Genomic DNA, 23,961 nt, shown 5'->3' with positions numbered 1-23,961 from the left:
GATAAGCAAAGGTTGGGTCATAGCCATTTTTGGGGGGGTGATTCGCACACATACGCCTCTGTCTTGAAATAATATGGCGAGAATTTGAAGCAGCTGTTAATGTACATATCTGTGGAGTGAAGTATAGGTGAACAACATTTTTGTTGTGCCAAGCTGATTAACAATACATACTCACAAAGTTGTTTTTTTCCTCAGGCCACGAGGGTGTGTGTCATTCTTAAAGAAATTGCCTCAGGTAATATAACGCTATAATGTATCAAAGTGTTAAATCATGGTTGTTTACAGAAATATGATTTAGCCCATACTAACATGATGTTAAATAACCACAACTTTAAAATGTTACTTTTCTTGTACTGAAGTTCCAAAGTCATAACAGCATGAATAAATACAGTATTGTTTTTTTCTAAACTCAGTAATGTAAGCTTTCCACTTCTTTACGTGCCACTTGATGCATGTCCTTTTACAGTTACTGGAAGGGTCTTGTTCGAGGTTAACACCAGTGAATCAGTAATTTTTTTATCACACCCGTTTCACAGTTAAGAGTGTTACAGAAACATTCATAGAAATATCTTTGTAGGGAGCTAAACATGTAAGTTAAATTAAGAAAGAGAAATACAATATTTGACATTTTTGCCAGTATCGCTTTGCTAATTCTTCCAATATATGCTACAAAAATGACAATACAAGTCTGAAGCGATGGGATCAATCCAGTTTATTTAATGGACTGCAAACCTGAAAGAGGTCTCTGATCACTGTGAATGATCTCATTGACTCTCGACCTCCATGGACATCATACAATTCAAAATCAATACTTGATGCATGACGTAGACCCACAAATGGCATCTATAAATAACCCTTAACCTCTTGCACAATTAACATGTATGTGTGTTGCAATACCAAACAATACAAATGACTGAAAGTGGAGCCCTTTAGGTAAATATCGAAACTTCAGGCAAAGTAACAATGAGACAAATTTAACTCTTAAATTCCCCATACCTCACTCCCCAAAGACAACCAAGTCATGTTCATGATAGTGTGTTCATATCATTCATAAATCTCTGATTGTGTGATTTCTCATTTATAAATTCTTAAAGACATTGACCAGGTAGAAGCCATAACACACCCACCCATGTTGCTATGCACTAAAAGCAAATCTGTTGCATCTGTGTCTTAACCTTTAGCGCTGCAGACGACCCATGCACTGTGTTTGATTTCAGTGCAATTACGGCACACTTGACAAAAATGGCTTTCAAGTAAATACTCACTCAGTCACAACAGTCATTTCAATCATGCTCATTGGGCTTGGTAGCCTGTGCCAAGACTTCTTCCTGGGCTTCTTCGACACTACTAGAGGAATAGATAACTGCCAAAAAAAAAGTGGTTCTGAGGATACAGACTCAAGACAACACATGGAAAACAAACAAACAAAATAAAAATGTCTAAATCAGAAGTCCACAAAAATTCATTAGTCCTAGGTCAGCTGCCTTTTCATCTGTGACCTTGGACCAAAAAGGCCCAGTACGCCATGACATGCTGTAAACAGTAAAACAAAAAACCTCCATGGTGGCTCCCAGCTAGGGGAGTTTATTTTATAAAATGTATAACAATTGTATTTACAGTAACAAGCAGGATCATTTGCTTTTGTGCTGGTGCTGTCAATGTAACTTTCTTTTACATTTACTGCTTATTGACTGCTGAAGGGTTCCAGAGAAACCTGCACCTCACAAATGCTTTTACTGGCAGTATCAGTATCTAGCCAGTTATAACTGTCCACAGGGTGAGTCATAAATTTGGTTTGCAACTATTTCCCACAGATAGAAGGCAAGCACTGATGGCCAAGGCTAGAGTAAGCATCTCGTTAGCTCCACCAGCATAACAAGCCCAACAACATTCCCCAGGGTAAGAGAAATGATCGAGTGGAAAACAGGCACAGCGGGTTCAGGCGCTTACAGAGGCACGGAGGTACTAATGGACTGACAACAGCTTGTGTCGGAGAACTACTGCACATCGCAAAGTGGAGTAAACCCTAACATGATATTATAAAAAGACAAAACAAGCCAAAACAAGCACTTGAATGAAAAAAGCTGGGTTTACATTCTGTAATTGAGTGTTTATGTGTGAGTGTGTGTGTGTGTGTGTGTTTGCGCGTGGGTATTTGGCATGTAAGAATGTCAGTGGAGCACAACCAACCAACCAGCCATTCCAGGTTAGAGGTTAAATGTCTGTGGAACAACAGACAAATGCCCAAGGTACACTGGGCAGTCAAAAAGAGAATGATTAGCACTTAGCTCTTAACACACAAAGGCACAGGACATAGCATATTTTCAAACTCAGAAACATATCATCGTGGCACCTTAAAAGGACAAACTTTTAAACAAACACATTTTTCCTAAATTTCCCTTGGGATTAATAGTATCCATCTATCTATCTCTATCTATCAAACAGAGAAAAACAAAACACATATTCCCTTTGTTTTCATCAAAGTCAACAGGCAGTTGCTACAGCTGGTCATATTACTCAAAATTAAACTGTCACTCACAGAACATGCAGCAGACTACCACAGTAATTTGGATTGTCAAGAAAGATTGTCCAGGAGACATTTAAGATACAAATAATAATAATAAAAAAACCTCACAAATATACTGATGTAAATACACATTAAAAAAAGCGTGTCAAAGAAAAGGATTCCATTTTGAAAGCATCAGAGGTACCTGAGTGTTTCAAGGGTTTTGATGCATACATAGAGACATGGATGTTGCATTTCATCGAGGGAAGGTAAAGCGCAATCGCCGGGGACCAGTTCTTGTAGAATCAGATGGTGGAAAGGTTATCGGCCAGATAGTACAGACTGTAGCCATTGCAGACTATGCAACAGAGGTTGCACAGGGATGACAGTAGATGGTAGAGCCAGAGGCGGCTGCTGAGCTTCTTGTACTTGGCGTCAGTGTCACAGAGCTTGGCATAGACCTCGCGATTGGTGGAGAGGCCAATGTCCAGGCCCAGTCCACAGGCCTGCTCGATGAGGTGCATGTCCGCCATGATCTCAGAGGCCATCTGACCGAACCACTGGGCATTGATGGCAGCTACCGTCACGCACACAAAGAATATAAAGATCTGTAGACACCAAATGAGATATAAAAGAGGGGGACAAGAGAGAAAAGTCAGGATTTGGGATAGTGACATGAGGAAAGGGATAAACAGGGAGAGTGATCTACTGTAGCACCGTACTGCAGGCCCTTCACCCATCCACACTTGGACATGGACTTTTAAGTGTTTACAACCGAGTACATGCCATTGTCTAAGACAAAGAGGTGTATGTTTACAATATCAATATGACAACTTCTACAACATCTTGCCTGTGCAAAAGCAATTCACCCCTACTCGCACACACATTATATACACCACACCAAATAGCAGGGGCGTCCCACATTTACATGATTTAACCAATTTGTGTGCCTATTACGAATGTGTTCTAATGCCAGTTACTTTGAAACATGCCCTGTACATATGTCATGCAAAAATTCTGCCTAACAGAATCTGAATTCCCCTTCAGAGTATACTTTACAGCCCAAACTGGAAGATATCAGTATTTGACCCTGCATGTTCCTACCTGGAAGGCTTCCTTTTCATCCATAAGATCACTAGGGTGGTAAACGGCAAAAATGGCCAGATTGAAGAAGGCACATGCTGAACCCATGTGATGGTAGAAGGGAAACAGTCTGCTCTGGATGAACCCAAACGTGTGTCTGTTGAGGTGGTTGTCCATCACAAAGCCTGGACAAATAGAAAACAAAACAACAACAAAACAATAGTTTGATCACATTGACAATCAGTGGAGGTAGATTTTTAGACCCTTTGCATTTTAAATGACTTATTACTCACTGGAAATGAATGTGACCCATATCTGCATTCCCCAAAAGGTCGAGAGGAAGACGAGGTGCAGGAGTTTAGCAGTGGCGGTAGGCTCCCTGTCTGTTGCCATGACGACGACCTCTTTAGCCAATGCCACCAGGCACTATGGTCTCTGGCACTTCTTTCACGCTGGTTCTCTTTGGTTGTAAACAGCACCGCAGAAACGATCTACGACCACACAGCTGGCTGCGTTCTGAATGTGTTAAAGCACAGGCTTTCGAATGACGTTGTAGTAAATGTTCAATACAAGATATTCTTAAACCAAACAGCGCATACAGCCGACGCCTAGCTGCATCACAGTGGCGGGGAAGGTGTAGTCACTGACCCTTCACCCATTTCTACATACTTGCACTCGTAGGTTTAGGCTGGAATTGATGACTCCACCTGAAGGTTCACATAGGCTAAAAAACTAGAACAAGTAGCAAAGTAGCAATAAGCATTAAGGTGATGCACCGAATATTGGCTAGATCGATAATAGGTCTACTATGCTCTCTGGTCTAACGCATATAAATCTCAAAACTGCCAAAAACAAGATTATGTTGAGGGTTTGTCTGCAGTATCGGCAAACCGCGACACGCCCCAAACATCGATACTTTGAAAGAGTATGTAATGTGTCGTAACTGAGAGGCGCTCGTCAATGTCACCTTCGCTGTTAAAAAATAGCTTTTAATGCAACAAGTGAATAAAGGTTAACTAAAGTTTAAGTGTCTTTCCCAAAGTAGCCTACGACAGAAAGAATACACCCAGGCTATAGCGAGTACAGGCTATTCCAAACTCCAGCCAACATGCAAGTCAGCTATACAGTAGCCGACAAGGAGCCAACTCTATAATGAACACATCAGATTATCCGTAGCCTAGTATAGGCCCCTTCGGAATAAAATTAGTTAGATAGCAAATGCGATATGGTCACTTTAAATACCAGGTCAGAGGTGAGTGTCAAATTAAAAGTAACATTCCCTTCATATTGCCATCTAAATCAGATCATGGCACTCTTTGTAATGCAACACTGATTCTGTGCAGGCTAGTAACTGATTCTTGACAAGCGAGAAATAAACGCATTACAGACAACTCACCTCACGATTTCTCAAGCTGAAAGTGGAACAGCAAAAGCGAGCGACTTTCCGAGTGTCTCCCTAAGTAGCTAACTTCTTATTGGTAGTTAAACTCACGAAAGTACAACCTGAGTGGCTGCTTGGCGTCAGTGCAGAAGTCAACCGGAGATGTTGCTGTCTTAACCATAGACATATATAATATATATATATCTTAACTGCCAGCTTGTACAATATCCACCCCAAGTGGCCACTTCTAGAATGTATCCAGTTCTCCAGAAAGCCGTTCACAAAGGTTAAATTACCTCTCAACGTAGCCTACTTCGTAACGAACTTATTCAGATAAACTTTATAACGCCTATGCTGGATGCATTCGCCATTACCAATGTCTGCCTACAACTAAAACGATATGCCTTGGCTAGCCTTAGTGATACATTTAAATCCGAACACACCGTGGGATGCCTATTCAAGGTACACAGCCTAACTACGATGCAATTGCTTAGGACATAGCCTTGCTATTCACCCCAAACACAAGCAAACAAGTACAAAATAATTCAGTGTTAAGTATTCTGGTTTGTCCAGAAAGCATAGCTGAATATCCTAACAATGCCTGGATTGTTATGTTCTCCTTCTTTCACATGTTGATCTCATCATAGCCATATACATGCATGTCTATGGAGCTCATGGCCAAAGATCCACCATTGGCCGGGCCCGTTGCCAAGAGACAAATCATTAATACATTATGAACTGACCAAACGTCAGCGTTGTCATGGACACATATGTCAACTACACATAGGTTGTGTCCTCTTGATGATCCAGCGTGTACAAAAAAGATGGCTGAAAAATGTTTCAAGGGAGCCCCTTTTGGGACACAGGCAGCCAGGTACCTAGCTCTTGAGCTAAGGAAGAGAATGGGAAACCAAGTTGAATGAAAAGAAAAAACAGTCAAGGGAATAATAGTTATTTTTTATTAGTAGTAGTCTTACAAATGATGATAATATTTGGTTTTGTCAGGATGTTGCTTAATATCTGTATCTTTGGGTATACACTTGACAATGTTATGCAGACAAATTAGTTCTTAAGTTAACACATAATGGTCTCTTTCTACTAGGTTTGATGTTTCAGCTGTCCATCCTGCAAACAAGAGGGTGGGCACTTACACACAGATACCCTACTGCAAAAAGATGACAAGTGACCTGGTAAAGACTAATTTCACTCCTCTACTTCTGTCTCCACGGCTACTCAGTCAATGTTTTATTCCAGGTAATTATAGACAGTATCTTGACATCTCGTTAGATTGAAATATTTAACTTTACATAGCACAAAAAGTAAGGACATTTGTGTTTGGTAGATTATTTCTTTGTTGTAATACTCAGCTCTGCTGCTCACCCCCCAAATGCATTTTCCTTACACTCATACCATTTAAAAGGTAAATAAACAGGCTTTCCAACGGTATACGATTTATTGCCAAGAAGCATTGTTACAACAAAGAAATAATCTACCAAACACAAATTTCCAATAAGCTGTTTAGTAGTGGCAGAGAAGATTTGGCACATTTTTTCATGGGCGCAACCCATTTACTCAGCTCTGCTGCTCATCCCCCAAATGCATGTTCTTTACAAATGTGGCACCATTTGAAAGGTGAATAAACAGGCTTTCCAACGGTATAAGATTTATTGGCAAGAAACATTGTTACAACAAAGAAATAATCTACCAAACACAAATTTCCGTACTTTTTGTGCTATGTTTATATGCAGTAGTAAACGCTTTCGTATTTCCTTGAAAAAATAGACTGAATATGTGCTCATTGCATTTAACTACATTGTAGTGACAGGACAATCTGACAGCTCTTCTCTAATGTTTTCACCATTTTTCAAAGAACACACAGAGCAGTCAGAAAGTTGATATAGAAGGCAGACAATCTCATTCTCAGCCACGACACACCAGGTAGGGGTGGGCAAATAGGTTAACAACAGATAAACTGATAATCACATACATTAGATTAGGCATAGCACACAGATTAAAAAAGGATAACATAAATACACGCTAACATTAACACAGGCTAAAAAGACAAGTACATTTGAAAGTGGGCCATCAAACAAACAATAAAACATTGTCTTTCTATCGCAAGGCATTATGGGGCAAGGCACATTGCATACTGTGGTAGCCCAAGCTGCTCTTAAGGCCGAATTATGCTCCGTTTTAGACGTAACGCGTAAGCACGTAAAGGCTGATTCATGCTTCCTTACGTAAGCGTAAGCGCAAGCGCAAGAGGCCGCGCAAGCCCCTTGCGCGACCCTTGCGCGTCTTCTTACGTCTTGCGTGCGTCGGCCCCTTTTTCTAGACTTGCGTCATTTTTTACGTAAGCCCTTACGCGAGCCTCGCAGCCTGCATTCTATCAACGAATGATACGAGATGAGGTTACTAAAATATTCTGCATGTCTACTCAGTTTTACAGTGCTTCCCAAGTAAAGGTTTGAAAAGAACTTCAAGCTTCAGACTTTCTGTTAGGGAACCTGTTATCTATCTGCAGAGCAAATGTCAGGCTCATACAAAAACATTAACGTGAATTACTTGATGCTAATACCTAGCGCGGTGTCTATAGGATTTTCCATATACGTTAGCATTAAGCTAACGTATTTTCTACCACGGTTAAACATGCAATACTATGTGATTGTTTTTAGAAAACGAATGTTACGTGATGAGATTACTCAAATGTAGTCTGCATGTCTGCTCAGTTTAACAGTGCTACTCGAGCAAAGGTTTGAAAAGAACTTAAAGCTTCAGACTTTCTGTTAGGGAAACAGCTTTCTATCTGCCAGGCAAATGGCAGGCTCATGACCACACGCGCAACCTTTGGGAGCATGAACTGCACCGAGTAAATTTTGCGCAACCGTTAACCCCCAACGCTGTAGCAAGCAGCCGCCTTAAGATACACAACCCCCCCTTGCGCGGTAAAATACCCCCCCTTACGTGCTTAAGTGCGTCGCCCAAAATTCCTGACTATGCGACTAAAACACTACGGCCCTACACAGCTCGCAAAGGCTGTGATTGGCCGGCTACCACAGCCTTTCACAGAGTCTCACGTTTCCGGGTTAATAGCATACAGTCTTTTTTAGACCAAGATATTTTTTAAAATCATGAATACCCTGCAGACCTCTCACAAGCCTTTTCTTATGGATTAGGAACAAACATAACAGAAGAGGTCCGAAGACATGACCTCCTTTACAAATCCTCTTTAAACACTTATAAGGACGCTCAAATTACCGCGAATATCCCACTCTCACCCGCGATTGTTTGGAGAGAATGTGGTCATTCACGAACAAAGGTACTTTCATATTCATTTTCCGCCACTTGTGAGTCATGGCGATATCTTTCATTGAGTTCATATTGACGTGAATCCATCAATTGCACCAGCGAGTTTGATAGAATGAGCCCGGTCTGCTCATATACAAAAGTTAACAGTAACCTGCCGTTACCTTGTGGCCAGCACCAATGTAGTTACAAGCATTGACAACATGATGAGATTCTCTCGCCGTTAACCACCTCATCTTTGAATAATGTAACTCATAAACACATAGTTTTAAAGCCTGTCGCAGTCATTAAAAGATGTCAATAAACGAACTTTTGCGTCATGTGCTGTCTTTTTCGCCACTGGTACTGAATTGCCAACATTTGTATTTTGTGTAACACATGTATTCATAACATCAAGCCTTTCGCCCACTACACTTTCATGCTCCGGTAAGTTTTTTTCCTTTGTCCTGCTGCAATAAATAGGCTTACTTAACTCAAAAAAAAATCTACAGTTCTGGCGTCAATTTGCTTTGCAACACGCAACACGGCTCACAAGCCTTGCAACACGGCTCTGCGTCTAAAACGAACCTTAAATCAAAACTTGTCTAAAACAAGTTCCTTGTGTAAATTACGTGCTTACGCGTTACGTCTAAAACAGAGCATAATTCGGCCTTTAGGTTACTATGGTTGAACAGTACTACAAGGCAGGCTTTAGGACCCTGGGGAGGTGTGCTGGGGACTAGGTAGGTCGAGCTTCCCCTAATTGCAGCTCACCTGCAGATTGTTTGACTAGTGGCTGATCAGTGCCAATCTAGTCAAACAAAAGAGCTTTAAAAAAGTCAGTTAGAAGAGCTGGCTGAGAGAGAGAGACAGAGGGGAAGGTGCCAGTTGCACTGGGTGCAAGGCAGAGGTTTACCCTGTTTTATGTTTGTTTCAATGCTTTTGTTGTAAAGTTTGAGTGCCTAAGTTGATCATTTAAAAGAGTTAATAAAAGAATATGCTGTGAAATTTCCTGGTCGCGTCGTGTTGAGTGCTGGGCTGCGACAATACACACACCAGGAAGCACAAAACTCCCCTTGCACTCTATACAATATATTGTCCTAAAATGATCTACTCAGTTACCTTCTTCAACCTGTTTTTTCAAAGGAAAATATTTTGAATTAGACTACTTGGTTTTCTTCCTTTAAATTGGAATCTACTCTGAAATGTATTACAGGAAAGGAATATTGGGCCAGGAACATACAATCCAGACATCAGTGACTTTGGTCCAAGAGCTATTCAGGAGCGGACTAAGGGGCCAGGCTGGAAGAGGGCACAAGAGACCGCCCGCCAAGCCCAGATGCCTGGACTCCTACACAGAGAAATCTGGGAGAACAAGCATCTCCAGGTAAGCGCTTAGGGGATCTCACTGGAAATCAGAGGATCAGAGGAGATGTCTTGGAAGAAAATGAGCAGACAAATTTAACAAAGCTGATCAAAGCAAAACATTGTATAAATATTGTCAGTGTTATTCCTCTACAACCACAAACATAAGAAAAAAGTAAATGTATCGATCATTTAAATATTGGAAAAAGTAAATGTATTGATCATTTAAATATTGGGAATGATGTTCATGAAGGTACAGTGAATTATTCAGCCTGATGTAATAATAAAAAAATATCTCTGCTTACAAAGAATACACTGTGCTTTCCTTTCACAGAAAACCAATGTCGGTCCTGGCACCTACAAAACCACAGACTTCCTCAAAGAACTGAACAAGAAACCAGGCAGCATCAGAGGCATCTGTGATTCAAGGGCTGAGAGATTTCAAGAAACGCGGGTACACAAGATTTCCACTTGATGGAGACAAAGAATCATATCATTGTAGTGATGAAAAGCATATTGCACTTTCCTTGCAATCCTTTTTTCCAGTGCAATCCATGTCTCCTCACACTGATAAACAGTTCAGTTCTCTGCCTTGTAGTGCTGGACTCCTGGCCCCGGGAGTTATGGGAAAGGGGGCATTCCATGGGCGGCTGTGGAGGAGAAGAGGATCAAATCAGCTGGAACCAAATCTTCCATAGTGTTTGGCTCAGGGATCGAGCGCTTTTCAGAAGGGAGCGAGGTAGAGGAGAGACTAGAAACTGACATTCTCCAGTGGCCAAACATTTAAGTTACTTGCTACGAGCACCTCAAGTCAATAATCACAAGTGACTGAGACCAGGCCACTGTGTTTTTTTAACCTCCTGAAAATGTGTGCTTTCAGAATGTTGGACTAAGCCCAGGAACATATGACATAAAGAGCTCCATTGACCTGGTGTTGAACCGCCGTACTGGGAAAAGAGGCCCTTATGACCTCTTTACTGGACCAAGGAACAAACCACTCTGCACCGGCTACTTTGCTGCTCCAGTAAGTATGGGAAAAAGAGATTTCTCTCCTTTTGAGATAGAAGTGAATGCTAGAAGTGTACAAGTTTTAACAACAGCGTGGATCTGACTAGCATTTATATCGTTCATGTGTATTAGTCTGGTCAGTAAAAACAGTAAATAAGGCACAAGGAATACAATTACTGATTTGACCAAATCCATATACCATCTTGTTTTACTCACTTAATCATTAATTCTTACCCTGAGCAATTCTCTACAACAAGGTGTGATTCTAGACATAATCATGGGGAAATGACTGCTAGGAAACATTATGTCACAGCTGAAAAGCAGCACTCTTGAAATAATGTGAAACCGTGTTCTTCATAAATAAACAAATTCATTGTTGAAGTCTCTGACGACATAGCTTATCATGAGTAAGTGAGTCACGAGTCAAATGAATCCATGTAGTTAGTGCTTTCCGTTAAAATGCACTAATCAAATGCACTTATGCCCCCCTTTTTTCTGCCTCCCCTCTAGAAAAGAGTCAATCTGAACCCAGGGGAATACAGCAAGGAGATGCCAAAGTTTGGAGAGGATCTGGAGAAGCCAGAGAAGCGAAAGCACGGCATGTTTGGCACTCTGGAGCAGTACCCTGCTGTGCACACCACTAGGACGTTCCACAACACCCAGTCTCAGTGCAAGACGTCTGCAGTGAGTAGCAACCACTGGTGTCTCTGCCTATAACGCATACTGTTGTGCCGCACACATTGGTTTGACTTTTTCTGGCCACCTCTTCAATATGGCATTCAACATCACTGCATCACTTTCACTGTGTTAAAAGTCAATGTTCAGAGGCTTTTCTGCAATTATGGATGCAATCGTTCTGTCTATTAGTCAGACAATGAGGTACCTAAGTATCGAAGGTCCAAATTGACAATGAGGTGCCTAAGTATCGAAGGCCAAACTTGACAATGAGGTACCTAAGTATCGAAGGTCCAATTTGACAATGAGGAACCTAAGTATCGTAGGTCAAACTTGCTGAACCTGTCTCAATGTCTCCCCCTTCACCAGACCAGTCCGGGCCCAGGGTGGTATGAGGTGAAACCAGTCAGCCGCCCGGGGAGTCACTCTGCCCCACCCTTTCTCTCTTCCGCGCCGCTGGTCAGCAAGAACATAGAGAGACAGCAGATGGGTGGATATGTGAGTAGATCACCTGCATATGAGCCTGTGGAAGTCTATAGAGAAGCTTATGTACGTCATCTAACACAATGTGATAAGTTGTAATGTAACCACTGCATTGTGCATAGCCATAATGCCTTTGGTTCAGTTCTGCATTCCACCTGAGTTATTATCAGTTATAATCTGAGGTAAAGCAAACCAAACTGACTTTTTCATGAACCTGGAACTGCTTTCCTTCAAGACTAAGGAGGTTGATTGAAAACAAGACAGTTGGCGTTCTTTGCATTCCATCATAAAGATATTCAATAACGTAGATTTTAATCATTTCAATATCATTTTATTAAAAACATCAATTGTGAATGATGTGCGCCAGTGAGGTGTTCGTCATTTGTAAGTCCTCCTGACACCCCTTTGTTTACTTGCCCCAAACAGAGCGTCATTGGGCCAGGTAACTATGACATCACGGAGAAGAACAGGAAAACCATCAGTGGTCACCAGTCCGTCTTCAACTCTGAAACACAGCGATATCTGCACTGCCCCCACAGGGACAAATACATACAGTAAGAACAGGCCAAATAGTCAGCGGTCCACGCTCCAAAAACAGATGAAACTCACACACAATGGCAAACAATCCTCGAGCATTGAGCACGATGGTTAAACAATACAGTTTACAGTGTGTTCTTCAAAAGAACACGGCTGTATACTTAACTCCTTAAAGAATTCTGTACATTTTAGTGGCATGCCGTATGATCCTGATACGTGTTTTATCGGATGCAGATATGATTTACAGTAAGCGTTCATTTCCTTCGACAGGGAAAGACTGAGGCCCGTAAATTTGGGTGTGGCAAGAGGAGCTTTCCCAGTGAGCGTTTAAAGCACACCTGAAGAGACCGAGTCACATTCCTCTGTGTAGCTCCATCAAGCCCATCAGGATGCAGTGCTCTGGACGCAGTACCCCAAGAAGTTTGCATTTCTATTTTGGAATTACAAAAAGTATTTTCTGCATCACTAGTGATTGGGGACTGTTGATTGCTTGGGGTTTTTGAGAATATTAATGTTGGACAACACTTGAATGTTTTTTTTTAAGGATTTTATTGGGTATTCATGCATGACAAATACAGCAGCTTTTACGAAAATATGAAACATCAACATCTTCAGTCAAACTTGAAAGGATGAAAATAGTTATTTCTATTGTCAACATGAAGATCTGCCACTTGAGGGGTTCCATTATCTCAAAAATAATCGGATGTATTTGCCAAGTGCCTTTCTTAACATTCAAGGTTGTTTGACATAAAAAAACTAAAAGAATGTCTGTATCATACAAACATTGAGACATACCAGGCACTCTTAATTAATTGTAGGCCTTTCCAGGGTAAAAAGAGAGGTTTTTATGTCAGGACCACAAACAATGTAAGTTTGATTAAAAAAATAAGCCCATACCAATATTAACTGGAATGTACAGTATCTGAATTTTTGAAAGTCTTGTGTTGACAACACAATCAACCACACAAATACGTCAAAGGGAGGAAGACAACAAGACAGATAAACAGGAAAATAAGCTCTTTGCTTTTACAATTTCTGGTCCATAGACAAAAAAAAATGAAAATGTACCGTGGCACTTGTGATAGTCATTCAATTAATAAGGACCAGATATAAAGAGACCTGCGGGACTAGTAAAATAACAGTATTGTTCTGCAAGAACATTAAATAAAGTCAAAGAAATGGCAAACACCAGTCATACCCACCTTTAAGCACTTAATGTCAATGCGACACTGCGTAGTGCTGGTTTAACCAGATATGCTTGTTCACAAAGCAGGTCATAACACATATCTAGTTCACAGTATTTTTAACCAAGTTATTAATGAAAAATAGAACACACAAGAAAGGTGTCCAGGAATAAAATACACTATTTGTGTGTAAATGCACAAAAATGTTTCCTAAAAAAGTGGGAGTCCGAGACTGTGGAATACATTACCAAGTGTGTGAGTGCTGGAACTTTTTCTTCTTCAAACTATTTTGAAGTGAATTATTGGGAGAAAGTGTGTGTGTAACGGGGGTCAAGGACAGGGAATAAACAAGGACAGCGCAGGTCATTGAGATATTCTAACTCATTCTTCAAATGGAGCCAGTATAAAGGCAGTTAGTAAAGTGTTAATCCAGAATGTAAAAAAAAGGGTTACATATTACACTGCTCTAGTCATAATCCTTAATTTTTTTTATTTTGTCCCAAGTTAATCTGTGCATTCGTATCGAATTGGCTCTTTTGCAGTTTTTAAGTACTGGGTGATTCAAAAATATATCTGTAAAAATATGGTGCGTAGGATCAAAGATTGAATGATATTATGTGCTTTATGATATCACTGAGGTCTGAAACAAGGCTCATGTGTGAGGAGTCACGTCGTGTGATTCAGTTTCTGTCATGGTGGAAATTAGTGACGTGCAGACTTGCAGATTTTGTCATACACCTCAGGGAAGGCACCCTTGCAGTCCAACTCATCCCGGAGTTTGTGGTACAGGCTTCCGTCAAACATTTCCCAGAATTCCTGGCGTTCCATGTAGACGTCAGCATAAAGCATCTGGAAGCTGAACAGAAATTGAAGGTCAAAAGAAGGACAAAAGCATGTTTAGAGAGAGACAAATTCATAATGACTCTCAGCCATAGGTACCCATGTGTTTTGTTATATTTTGCATTAAAACATTACATTAGCAGGGTCCACCTATGCTTTTTGATTCTTGACAGAAAGTGGATCTCACCCGTGAACCTCCCTCACAAACTTTTCCAACTGCCGACAGGTGGCGCGGGCCTGGAAGTGCTTAGATCTGGGCTCGCCGTAGGCACCGATGTCCACGTACAGCTCATCCTCGTTGGCCTTGGGGTGCACCATGCCAGGCTGGCTGGGCAGTATGAAGGGACACAGCCACAAGGGGTACACCTACAACACACCCCAATGCTTCAGCTTTTAGAGCAAAAACCTTTGCATGCCCAAACTTAGAACACATTCATCAAAGCTTCGATAAAAAAAAAAGAGAGAGATAAAAAAAAGCCAGAAGTCATTCAGATCTTTGAATTGTACACATGTAGTGGTGTGAAAGGGACACAATGCTACCTAGTCTGCCCATCTGCCTTTTCATGCATGTCTGTATTTTCCCACTTCAAACCTTACATTTCTCTTCCTACCTTTGTGGTGCTTTCTTCATCTGGACAATGTTGTGCATTATAACAATCTACTATTTAAAGTAAATAAATAAATAAGTTACTTTTTTTATGAACATATGAAACTGTCTATGTATTTGTGTAAGTGTGGGTTAATTAAGCAATAAGCCCCAAGAGGCTGTGGTTTGCGCTGATTTTAGAACAGGTAAGGGGAGTTGTCAGGCACGACGCGAAGCGGAGACAATTTAAAATAAAGAAAATTAAATTTAAGAAACAGACTAGTTTAATAAAAAAAACTTGGCGCTACCGACAATAAGGTGTGCTTATTAAAACACGGACTGGCGGGGCTTATTGCTTTTCTAAAACTGTTACTACGAATATCTGCATGCCTGGTCTTTTTTATCTCTTTCTCCTCCATTCGGTCAATAGTCTCCCACCACTCGTCAAACGTCATCCCACCCAGCAAATCAAAATTCACAAAAAAATATGCCATTCTCTTTACCTAGGTTGCTTGCTACGTTGTAACTTTGTAACGTCTTTTTTTCTTTTAAATATTCCATGCGCAGTAATGTCATAGAATGTTATGAGGACAACTTGTAAGGTTATGCTGGATTTTACAACAGCTTTTAGCCAATCACAATCAAGGATTTGAACAATCAGTTTTAGAATCTACACTTAAATATGTTTGTTGAGTGTGTGTGTGTGTGTGCATGCATTTTATTTTCTCTGTGACGATGACCCACCTGGATGTCCTCGTGGAAGCGGGAGATGGACGCCTCTATCTGCTTCATGGGCACCAGCATGTCCTGGACCACGTGATGCTGCTCGTAGAGTCGGCGGATGGTCTCGCCCTGCGTCAGCTTCAGCAGTGAGATTTTAGGGGGCACCATCCAGCCAAACACCAAGCGGAAGAAGGGGTTATTCCCGAATGGAATGATGTCCTGAGAGATAGATAGAAAGACAACAAAAAAAAGAGAGAGAGAGAGAGAGTGGGATAGAGGGAGAGGGGGAGGGGGAGGGGGACACAGTCAAAGGAAAACCCATCAGGCACAGCGGGATCGATATTCCTGGCCAGATGATGACAGTAATGCTTTTCTTCATAATCTCTGTGCTACAGTGGAGGGTGAGAAATGGTCTGAGAGACAAACACAGGAAGGGCTTGAATGCTGGGTGGGTTGAAAGGTGGAAAGTAAAATATAAATTACTGAAGCATAATGAGCCGATAAAAAGGCCTCTTGTAATGAGCAAACGCTGTGAAACACACAAATGCACGCACACACAAGCACACACACACACACACAAACAAACACATGCACACACACACCACAAATGACTGTTCTGCAAGAAAAAACAATCTGCATAATTTATAATACAATTTGATACTCTGGGGTGGGGGTAATTCGTTGCAAGCCACATATGAGTTCCTGTTTGCTAATGGCAAAGAGAGAGGGCATTAGTGCTGCTGCCACACACTATGCACTTCCTAGGGATAGAGGCAGGACATCTGAAGTGCCCCGTCAGGGAGGCCATAGACTGAGACTGTCTAATGCACAAATGGAATGAAAGTGTTCTCTAATACAGGCAACAAGAAAGGGAAAAAAAACCCATCAGGATGGAAACCACTACAAATGCACCCAAATGTGTCAATCCATCAAAGACACTTAGTCAGATTTGGGCAATGGGACGACAGCACTTGGAAATCCATAATGTTATTAGACAAAAATAAAACCATTGCAGTATAATCAATGAATCAATGATCATTGAATCAACGATTATTTAAAAGCAGATTTCCACTGGTAGAACATGTAAACAGAGTACAGATTTACTGCTGATAACATGAAGTTCCTCTCTGTGGTTTAGCTATGAGGATGTTTTCCCCATGCTTGGACTTGCGTAAAACATGGCTAACACAGGGACTGGTTATCTGTGTAGTGCAATGCTTAGAAGCTAGTGAAAGCTCAGAGCTTTACCTGCAGTTCCCAGAAGATGCTGCGTGTGTGCCTGTGGTAGTAGTGCCTTAGAGGGATGTACTCTACAGCGGTGCGGTCTGCCTTCAGGAGGTCCTCCACGTGCTTGAAGAACCATGGCTTAAAGTACAGCCCAATGCGATTGATCTGAGAGGGCAAGACAGAGGCTTACAGTTTTTTACTTACTGTTGCTTTGGTACTTTCCCCCCCGTAACATCCATAGCATTTTCAGACCAGTAAGTGCAGTTCTCATAACAATCTCGTATTAACAACAGCACCACAAAATGTATGACCTGCAAAAGCCCATGACTTGCTGATAATCCTTAGTTTATGTCTCAAAAGCTATTTATTTTGTTAGTGGCCATACCAGTGTCAAAAATGAAAAGCCCTTGTGTTTGTGGACAAGACAGTCAAAATCTCACTAACAATGATTGAGCATCATCACTTGTGTTCAACAAACTAGTATTACTTTGAATGTTACCGTAATCCATGTCATAGCATGTTTCCGAGTAGTTGTATACTGTAAAATTTTTGTAGAAGGATACAGAAAAATCCCCTGAGATAAACTGGATATTTAAAACCTGCTACGAAAATCCTCTTGCATGACTCAAACATTCTTTGTCAACCATACCTTTACCCTCATTCAAAAACGAACCTCTGCATAATGATGAAAAGAATAGATGTAACTAACTTATAAACATAGTTGAGGCCACTAAACCGTTCCCTGAAGGTGTTTGTGTGGTAAAAGTTTTACTGCACAGGTGACTAGATGGTTGAACAACTAGTTTTGAGAATTCTAAGTCTGATCTGAGAAATTTACCAAAGCGACCGAGAATTTTTTTTTTTTTGTGCTTTTTTCCCCACTGCTGTTAGTGACTGAAAGATATGCAGTCCTCCTACCAGGCTCGGTTGGCCTATAATCACCTTGTCTGGCTCTGCCTCAGAGGTCAAGGTGCCAGTCATGATCACTGCCTCGTCCAGGGAGTACTGAAGCCCCTCCACAAACTGGTTCTCCTTGTTGGCAGACTCACTGGCAAACTTCTGGCAGATGGCATTGAGACCGTGCACTGGCTCGTAGCGAAGTTTCACCCAGGTCTTTGCCGGAATGATCCGGATCTCGGCAGCGACCAAGAACCCCAGGGTTCCACAGGACCATGGAACAGCATAGAACAAATCTGTGTTCTCTTTCTGTGAACAAGCATTAGAAAAAACAAAAAAATATATGTTTAAATATATATATATATTTATTTTATATGAACTACTATATTAAATTCCACTGCTTAAAATACAGGCATTTAACTACTCGAACTACTCAAACCATCCAAATCAATAAATAAACGCACACAGTCACATTGGAATCAATACGCACAATGCACAATACCCGTCAAGGCATTTGACAAAAGACTTGATACTAGATCTACTGGGGTGGCTCAAGGGAGAGCTCACTGTCCTTAAGATAAGAGGATTGATTCCTTAGTGGTAACCCAGGGGAGAATTGGTTGTCCTCGGTTCAGAGGTAGGATCTCAGTCATTCTCTGTCTGGGGAGAGCTTGTGTTCTAGGCTAGCACAGGGGCAACAGTGTGGGACGCCGATTACAGGGCTGGCTTTGTTCCGCATGTAAGGAGGGTGTGATATCACTGTTCAAACAGTCTGCAAAATACACTTTCTTGCATGTGCAAACATGTTGAAAAAGAGACAATGGCGACGAAAAGAAAGCCAAACCAATTGTGACACAACGTTGTTATCTAAGAATCTGAATGCAACAAATAGATTAGGTTACAGCATCTGTATATCTTTCGTGAAGAGCTATGAGAGGGCAGCTTGCTCCTAAAATAGCCGTGTAATTTAAATCATCAATTCACAACCGACAACTTTGGTGGTCATGATGTCGAAACACATGCAACCTTCACCAGCTTTCCTATTTTATTATGTGTTACCATAAGGTTTCTTCACAGTAAGAGAAGAGGCGGCTAAAACAAAGACAACACATTAAAACACAAACAGGCACAAGCGTGGTAACAGGGTCACCAAGAGTAACTGCTCACCTCGGTGCATCGCACAAGGCTGCCGTCGGCCAGAACCAGCTCGTATGCCACGCAGATGTGCTGGAAGAGGCCGTAGATGTGCGAGGAAGACTCGATCCCTGTGCCCATCACCAGGCCTCCTGTGAAGGTGGAGACACAGAGAATGTGTTTGATAAGAAACTGTGCTCTGAGGAAGAGGCACATACACCATACAGGCCATGCCGATATTCTGACTCATTCATTGAATTAGACAGTTTGAGAGAGTGCATGTCATCAATGAAAATGGTCAAAAGCAGCTGCTTATTTGTGTGTCGATGAAAGCATAATAATGTCCATCCAAGACCAGTTTTTAGTTATTAAGTGTTTTGAGAGGCTTCAACACTGTGCTCAAATAATTCACGATACGCTTGGGCAGTGAGAACGCTGACTTGATTTGCTGACATAAAAGTTGGGCTATGTCACCATTTGCTTAATGTTGACATTTTGTACCACCACTAGCTAGCTCCCTAAGCTTAGATACTTTCCTTTTCAATAACCTTTACAAAGGGGGTGTGTTTTTTTCTCAGAACATTTTGCCATGAGAGCTACCATCAAGAACTGTACACCTCCCTTACAGTAAGAACATATTCCACTGACTATTTTCGCCTGCTAACAGAAACGATCAATAGCCCCACCCATGGGACGTCTCGTATATTAAATCTAGCCATGCTGCCAGAAGTAAAGTATTGCTTAGGCAAACACTTCTGCGCTAATACCAGCACCTGCGCACTCACTGTACACACGCTTTATGCTGTGGGTCTCAGCAGGCCAGCAAATTAATTTGCTGCCGCAGCACTGGGAAACATTAAGGAAAGAGGGTGCACACGCTCAGCCTTCTAGTAGACCTCTTTGGAAACTGATCCTGGAGATGCCACTCACCCCCAAAAAAGGCCATATCCGGAACCAGTTTCTACTGCCTCGGGCAGGATCATTTGTCATGTCTAATCAGATTTCATCAGAGCTTTCAGCAACCACACAGGAATAACATTATAGAACATGAAATGTGGGTGTTAGTGGTCCATTTCAGTGGAGCATCTTTTTTGGAGGTATTACACCCTAAAAAAAAAATACATTTTCAGTAATAATTGAGTTAAAAAGGGTTGACTCAAAGGTAAAATAAATTCTTACCATTAGGTTTTATATACTAATTAAATGTAAAATGCTGGACCTTGAAGTACCCCTCCATTATATATTGTATTAGATTTTACAAACGTTTTCAAACTGTCCCTGGCCAATGCAGTTGTCCCCACAAGCCTGAAGAGCGCCACCATCATGCCAGTCCTGAAGCACTCCACAGCTACGGTCCTGAACTACATTTCACAGTTGCACAGTTGCATACCATCTTAACAGCACTCCACTCTGCCCTTTCCCATCTAGAGAGTTTCAATTTGTACATCAGAATACTGTTCATTGACTTCCGCTCCGAGCAAACTCCAACCTTAGCCAGCTTGGTGTTAGCACATCCCTATGCAATTGGACTTTTTGACTCTTTAGCAAACAAACCCCAACCTGGTTAGTCAGACAACCTCTCCCCCTCCCCTCTCACCGGTGTGCCATAAGGCTGTGTGCTGTGCCCTCGTCTTTAGCCCCTCTTCCCCTCTGTACATGGTTCTAACGCCATAATCAAGTTCACAGACTGTGGAGAGGACGGCGAGACGGCCTACCGGGACGAGGCCAAGCACTTGGCCGACAACAACCTGGCCTTTAACATCCAGACGATTAAGGAGATCATTGTGGACTTCAGGCAAGCTAGGATCCAAACACATGCCCCCATCTACATCAGTGAATGCATGTATCAAGCCTCAGATTCTTCCACGTCCACATCTATGAAAATCTCAACTTGGCCCTGAATTCCTCCATCCTGATCAAAACGGTTGACAGCACCGTTACTTCCTGCAAAGCCTTAAGACAGCTCAACTGTGTCCCACAATACTGATGGACTTTTACTGCTGTACCATCGTCAGCATACTCTCCAACTGCATCTCAATTTGGTATGCAACTACTCCGTATCTCACCCTAACGCCCTCCAACGGATGGTGAAAACTGCACAATAGAGCTTCTTCCCTGATGCCGTCACTGCTGAACTCCATATCACAGCAGTAAGCATTATTGCACTCATTACCTAACTGTGTCAGTACATTTATTTATGCACTGCTTGTTACTGCACAGGCTTAATCAGAGTACCATTATTTATATTGTACATCCAGCCAACTGTAACTTTTGCACTTCTGGTTAGATGCTAACTGCATTTTATTGGCTTTGTACCTGTACTTTGCACAATGACAATAAAGATAGTAAATAGATAAATAATAATAAATGGTCTCGTACACTACAGCAGTGACATTACACTGACACAAAAACGTATATGACAACACCGCTGTTCAAGTGGTAATGAAAACACAACAAGTGCGTACCTACTGTGAGGTCATCCAGCTCTGGCAACACTGGCAACGTCCAGCCAATGGAATTCAGAAGTGCAGTCACCTGACCCATATTGACCAGAGGTTCAACACGTACTACCTGACGAGTCGAATTGATGAATTAGATTACATTTTTAACTGCCTTCTGTCCTTAAACACAAATATCCACACGTACTTATACCTCCAAAAAGCATGGCAAACAGAGGTATGATCTAATAATTCATGCATGCAAAAGAAATTGCCTACTCACTTATTTATTTACAGAACATAAAACAGAACGTAAAAAGGCATCCACAAAAATCTTTTATTAAAAAAAAATATAGATTTGGAATTCAGTTTTGAAACGGAGAAACAGCAAAGGCCAGGATAGACCATAGAACCATAATAGTGTATGTAATGTATAGGTGTATGCGTCAGATTTAATGGTAACATCAGAGGCTCTACAGAGAAGGCCCATATTCATATTATATATGGCACTATGTGTGTGATTCTACAGAACAGTACTAGCTTCCACACAGTCAGTCTCAGTCTCACCTGCCTCGTGGTGTCCACCTCCAGGATGTCCATCATGTTGATCATGATGTTCTTGTGGGTCTTCTTGTACTTCCCAACTCTCAGAGACACAGTCAGCCAGCCAGGGCGCCCTGTGCACATGTGGGTCTTCCCTCCCTCCTTCCTCCACTCTCGCACCTGAGGACCAGGAAGGGAGGCCATTCTGGGGTCAGTCTGGTTTAAATCCTCAAAGGTTATACTACCAGATCCCCAAATACCAGCTGGCACAGGAACAGGTCAGGGCCTGATCTGGTTCAGGCTTATGCCAGATGTGTTCTACAGTAGATGCTATGTAAAATTTGTGTTTATGGAAATGCAGTTATTTTACTATTGCTGATAGAAATATGAAATAATCTGTAAGGTAGTTTCACAAACAGTAGACCTACACCTAATTTCGGAGTAACATACTTTGACATACTTAGCCCTGATGGCTCGGTTACATAATCTTAAAACAAGATTTTGTTGATTGCATGCCTGGGTAATACTCTGATACAAATACTGTTTACTACACTTTAACTTCTTAGGGAAGTCAACACTGCAGGACAAACTTCACAAAGCAAAGCTCCCAGGAGCCACCATCGTATACAAATGCTATGAAGCATTTAGACGAGGGCTATGCTACACCACATGCTTGGACGCGCACACAAATTAGATTGAATAACAGTTAACAGACCATCACATGATGTGAAAAGAACAATTTACTGAAAGAATCCACTTGTACATAAAATCAACCTTCAAATCAACCAAATGGATGAGAAAAAACAACACACATGCAGGCGGAGGAAAGATACAGGGGAAGGATAGACAGCAAAGAAAACACGCTGAATTTAAGGATGGTCCAGTGTGGTTATCTTTACTTTCAAACTAAACTATAAATCCAACGTGGGAAATAAGGATTAGGAGGTGAAACTCCAAGGTGAGGCTGACCTTACCAAATCATAGAATTGGTGTGGACTTTGCCTGCACATTCTGCCGTCCAAACTAACATCGTTGCATAAATATGGCACACATTACAAGTAACAGCAATGTGTGGGTACGATTTGCTCCACCAGTCTTACCTGTCTTTGTATGTCTCTGACACGCTGATCATGCTGTTTAGGCGCGGAGCACATCTTGAAGATGACCCACGCTCTTACATAGTAATACACATCGAATATTACGGATAAGGGTAGCAAAAAGAGACAAACGAAGATCCACCGCTGGTGAATTATAACGTAATCTAGACCCTTTACTTTGATCCATAACATAAACAAAACGATTAAGCCAGCGAGGTATAATAACGGATCCATGCTTTTCTATTTAGACGATAACACGACCACTGCGTTTTCTTCTTCGAGTTTAAGATTGATAGCTTTTATTCTAGATCAAGTCTCGGTTACCAGTTACTAGTTACAGCTTCTTCGGCACCCAGCTAAACTACATCACTTGCAGTGCTGCCAAAGACAATCCGTCCTTAAAATCTTCCGGCTACCTCAAACTGTTAAAATTACCACTTCAGTTGTTACAATAAGTATAACCTGCCTAAGGTTGAAGCTATCCCCTCCCCAAGTCTACACTGATTGGCTAAGGTCGCGTCAATTGTGGTGATCCCAGTTGCTGCGTCTGCACACCGCATCCAATCCACGAGTAGAATGGCCCTCACACCATTCATCGAGTCCTGATATGCTTATTTTTATGCAACAGTTAGGTAATGATAAGTTAGGTCTTTATCTAATAAGCTTATGTTCGCCATGTTATCATTAACTATCATTTATCAATCAATAACAAAATAAATACAATTTCAAAATGAGGTAAACGTGGAAGTGCATAGATTTACGCTACAGAAACTCTGTTTTCCCGTTAATACTAGAAAACAGACAGGATTGGGTTGACCAAAGTTATGGAATAAGACAATTGGTACCCTAACCATATTACTCAAACTAACATCGATTGGCCCTTAATAGTGACTTTAAATAATACTTCTGTTGTCTTTGAATAAATCCTATTACATCAGAGGTATGGGCGGGGCATCCTTGAGACGCACT

General features: G+C 41.5%; 3 protein-coding genes across 4 annotated transcripts; 1 reads left to right on the top strand and 2 right to left on the bottom strand.

The window, feature by feature from the left end:
• Nucleotides 1-708: 708 nt before the first annotated feature.
• Nucleotides 709-5,063, bottom strand: LOC308361253 (transmembrane protein 205). Of its 2 annotated transcripts, none has more exons than XM_080833541.1 (4): nt 4,986-5,063; nt 3,883-4,105; nt 3,611-3,774; nt 709-3,114 (listed from the first exon to the last, which is right to left on the bottom strand). In XM_080833541.1, exons 2-4 carry the CDS (start codon nt 3,980-3,982, stop codon nt 2,812-2,814), a joined length of 567 nt encoding a protein of 188 aa, XP_080689667.1. In that variant the 5' UTR covers nt 3,983-4,105; nt 4,986-5,063; the 3' UTR covers nt 709-2,811. The 2 variants fall into 2 exon arrangements, with proteins under 2 accessions (XP_080689667.1, XP_080689668.1); XM_080833542.1 differs by lacking the exon at nt 4,986-5,063 and adding an exon at nt 4,259-4,935.
• A 731-nt stretch (nt 5,064-5,794) lies between these two features.
• Nucleotides 5,795-12,344, top strand: LOC308382748 (ciliary microtubule-associated protein 2-like; the record flags this gene model as incomplete). Its single annotated transcript, XM_080860276.1, has 9 exons — nt 5,795-5,844; nt 6,073-6,160; nt 9,472-9,642; nt 9,955-10,074; nt 10,219-10,359; nt 10,501-10,644; nt 11,139-11,312; nt 11,673-11,801; nt 12,213-12,344. 9 exons carry the CDS (start codon nt 5,795-5,797, stop codon nt 12,342-12,344), a joined length of 1,149 nt encoding a protein of 382 aa, XP_080716402.1.
• Nucleotides 12,345-14,209: 1,865 nt separating this feature from the next.
• dhcr24 (24-dehydrocholesterol reductase) lies at nt 14,210-23,226 on the bottom strand (the record flags this gene model as incomplete). The annotated part of the gene is made up of 9 exons (XM_080833071.1): nt 14,210-14,363; nt 14,535-14,713; nt 15,678-15,875; nt 16,905-17,048; nt 17,826-18,089; nt 18,948-19,066; nt 21,380-21,485; nt 21,920-22,075; nt 22,996-23,226. 9 exons carry the CDS (start codon nt 23,224-23,226, stop codon nt 14,210-14,212), a joined length of 1,551 nt encoding a protein of 516 aa, XP_080689197.1.
• Between the last annotated feature and the right edge of the window lie 735 nt (nt 23,227-23,961).

The sequence above is a fragment of the Sprattus sprattus genome, assembly GCF_963457725.1.
Source record: "Sprattus sprattus genome assembly, chromosome: 2".
Taxonomy (NCBI): Eukaryota; Metazoa; Chordata; class Actinopteri; order Clupeiformes; family Clupeidae; genus Sprattus; species Sprattus sprattus.
Note: the sequence above shows the minus strand (reverse complement) of the source record. Positions and strands in the feature narration are given on the sequence as shown.

Coding starts and splice junctions, on each gene's coding strand:
- LOC308361253 (XM_080833541.1), bottom strand. CDS start 3,982: ATGGCAACAGACAGGGAGCCTACCGCCACTGCTAAACTCCTGCACCTC. Junction 3,775..3,882: donor ATGGGTCACATTCATTTCCA/GTGAGTAATAAG, acceptor CTATTTGTCCAG/GCTTTGTGATGGACAACCAC. Junction 3,115..3,610: donor ATGAAAAGGAAGCCTTCCAG/GTAGGAACATGC, acceptor TGGTGTCTACAG/ATCTTTATATTCTTTGTGTG.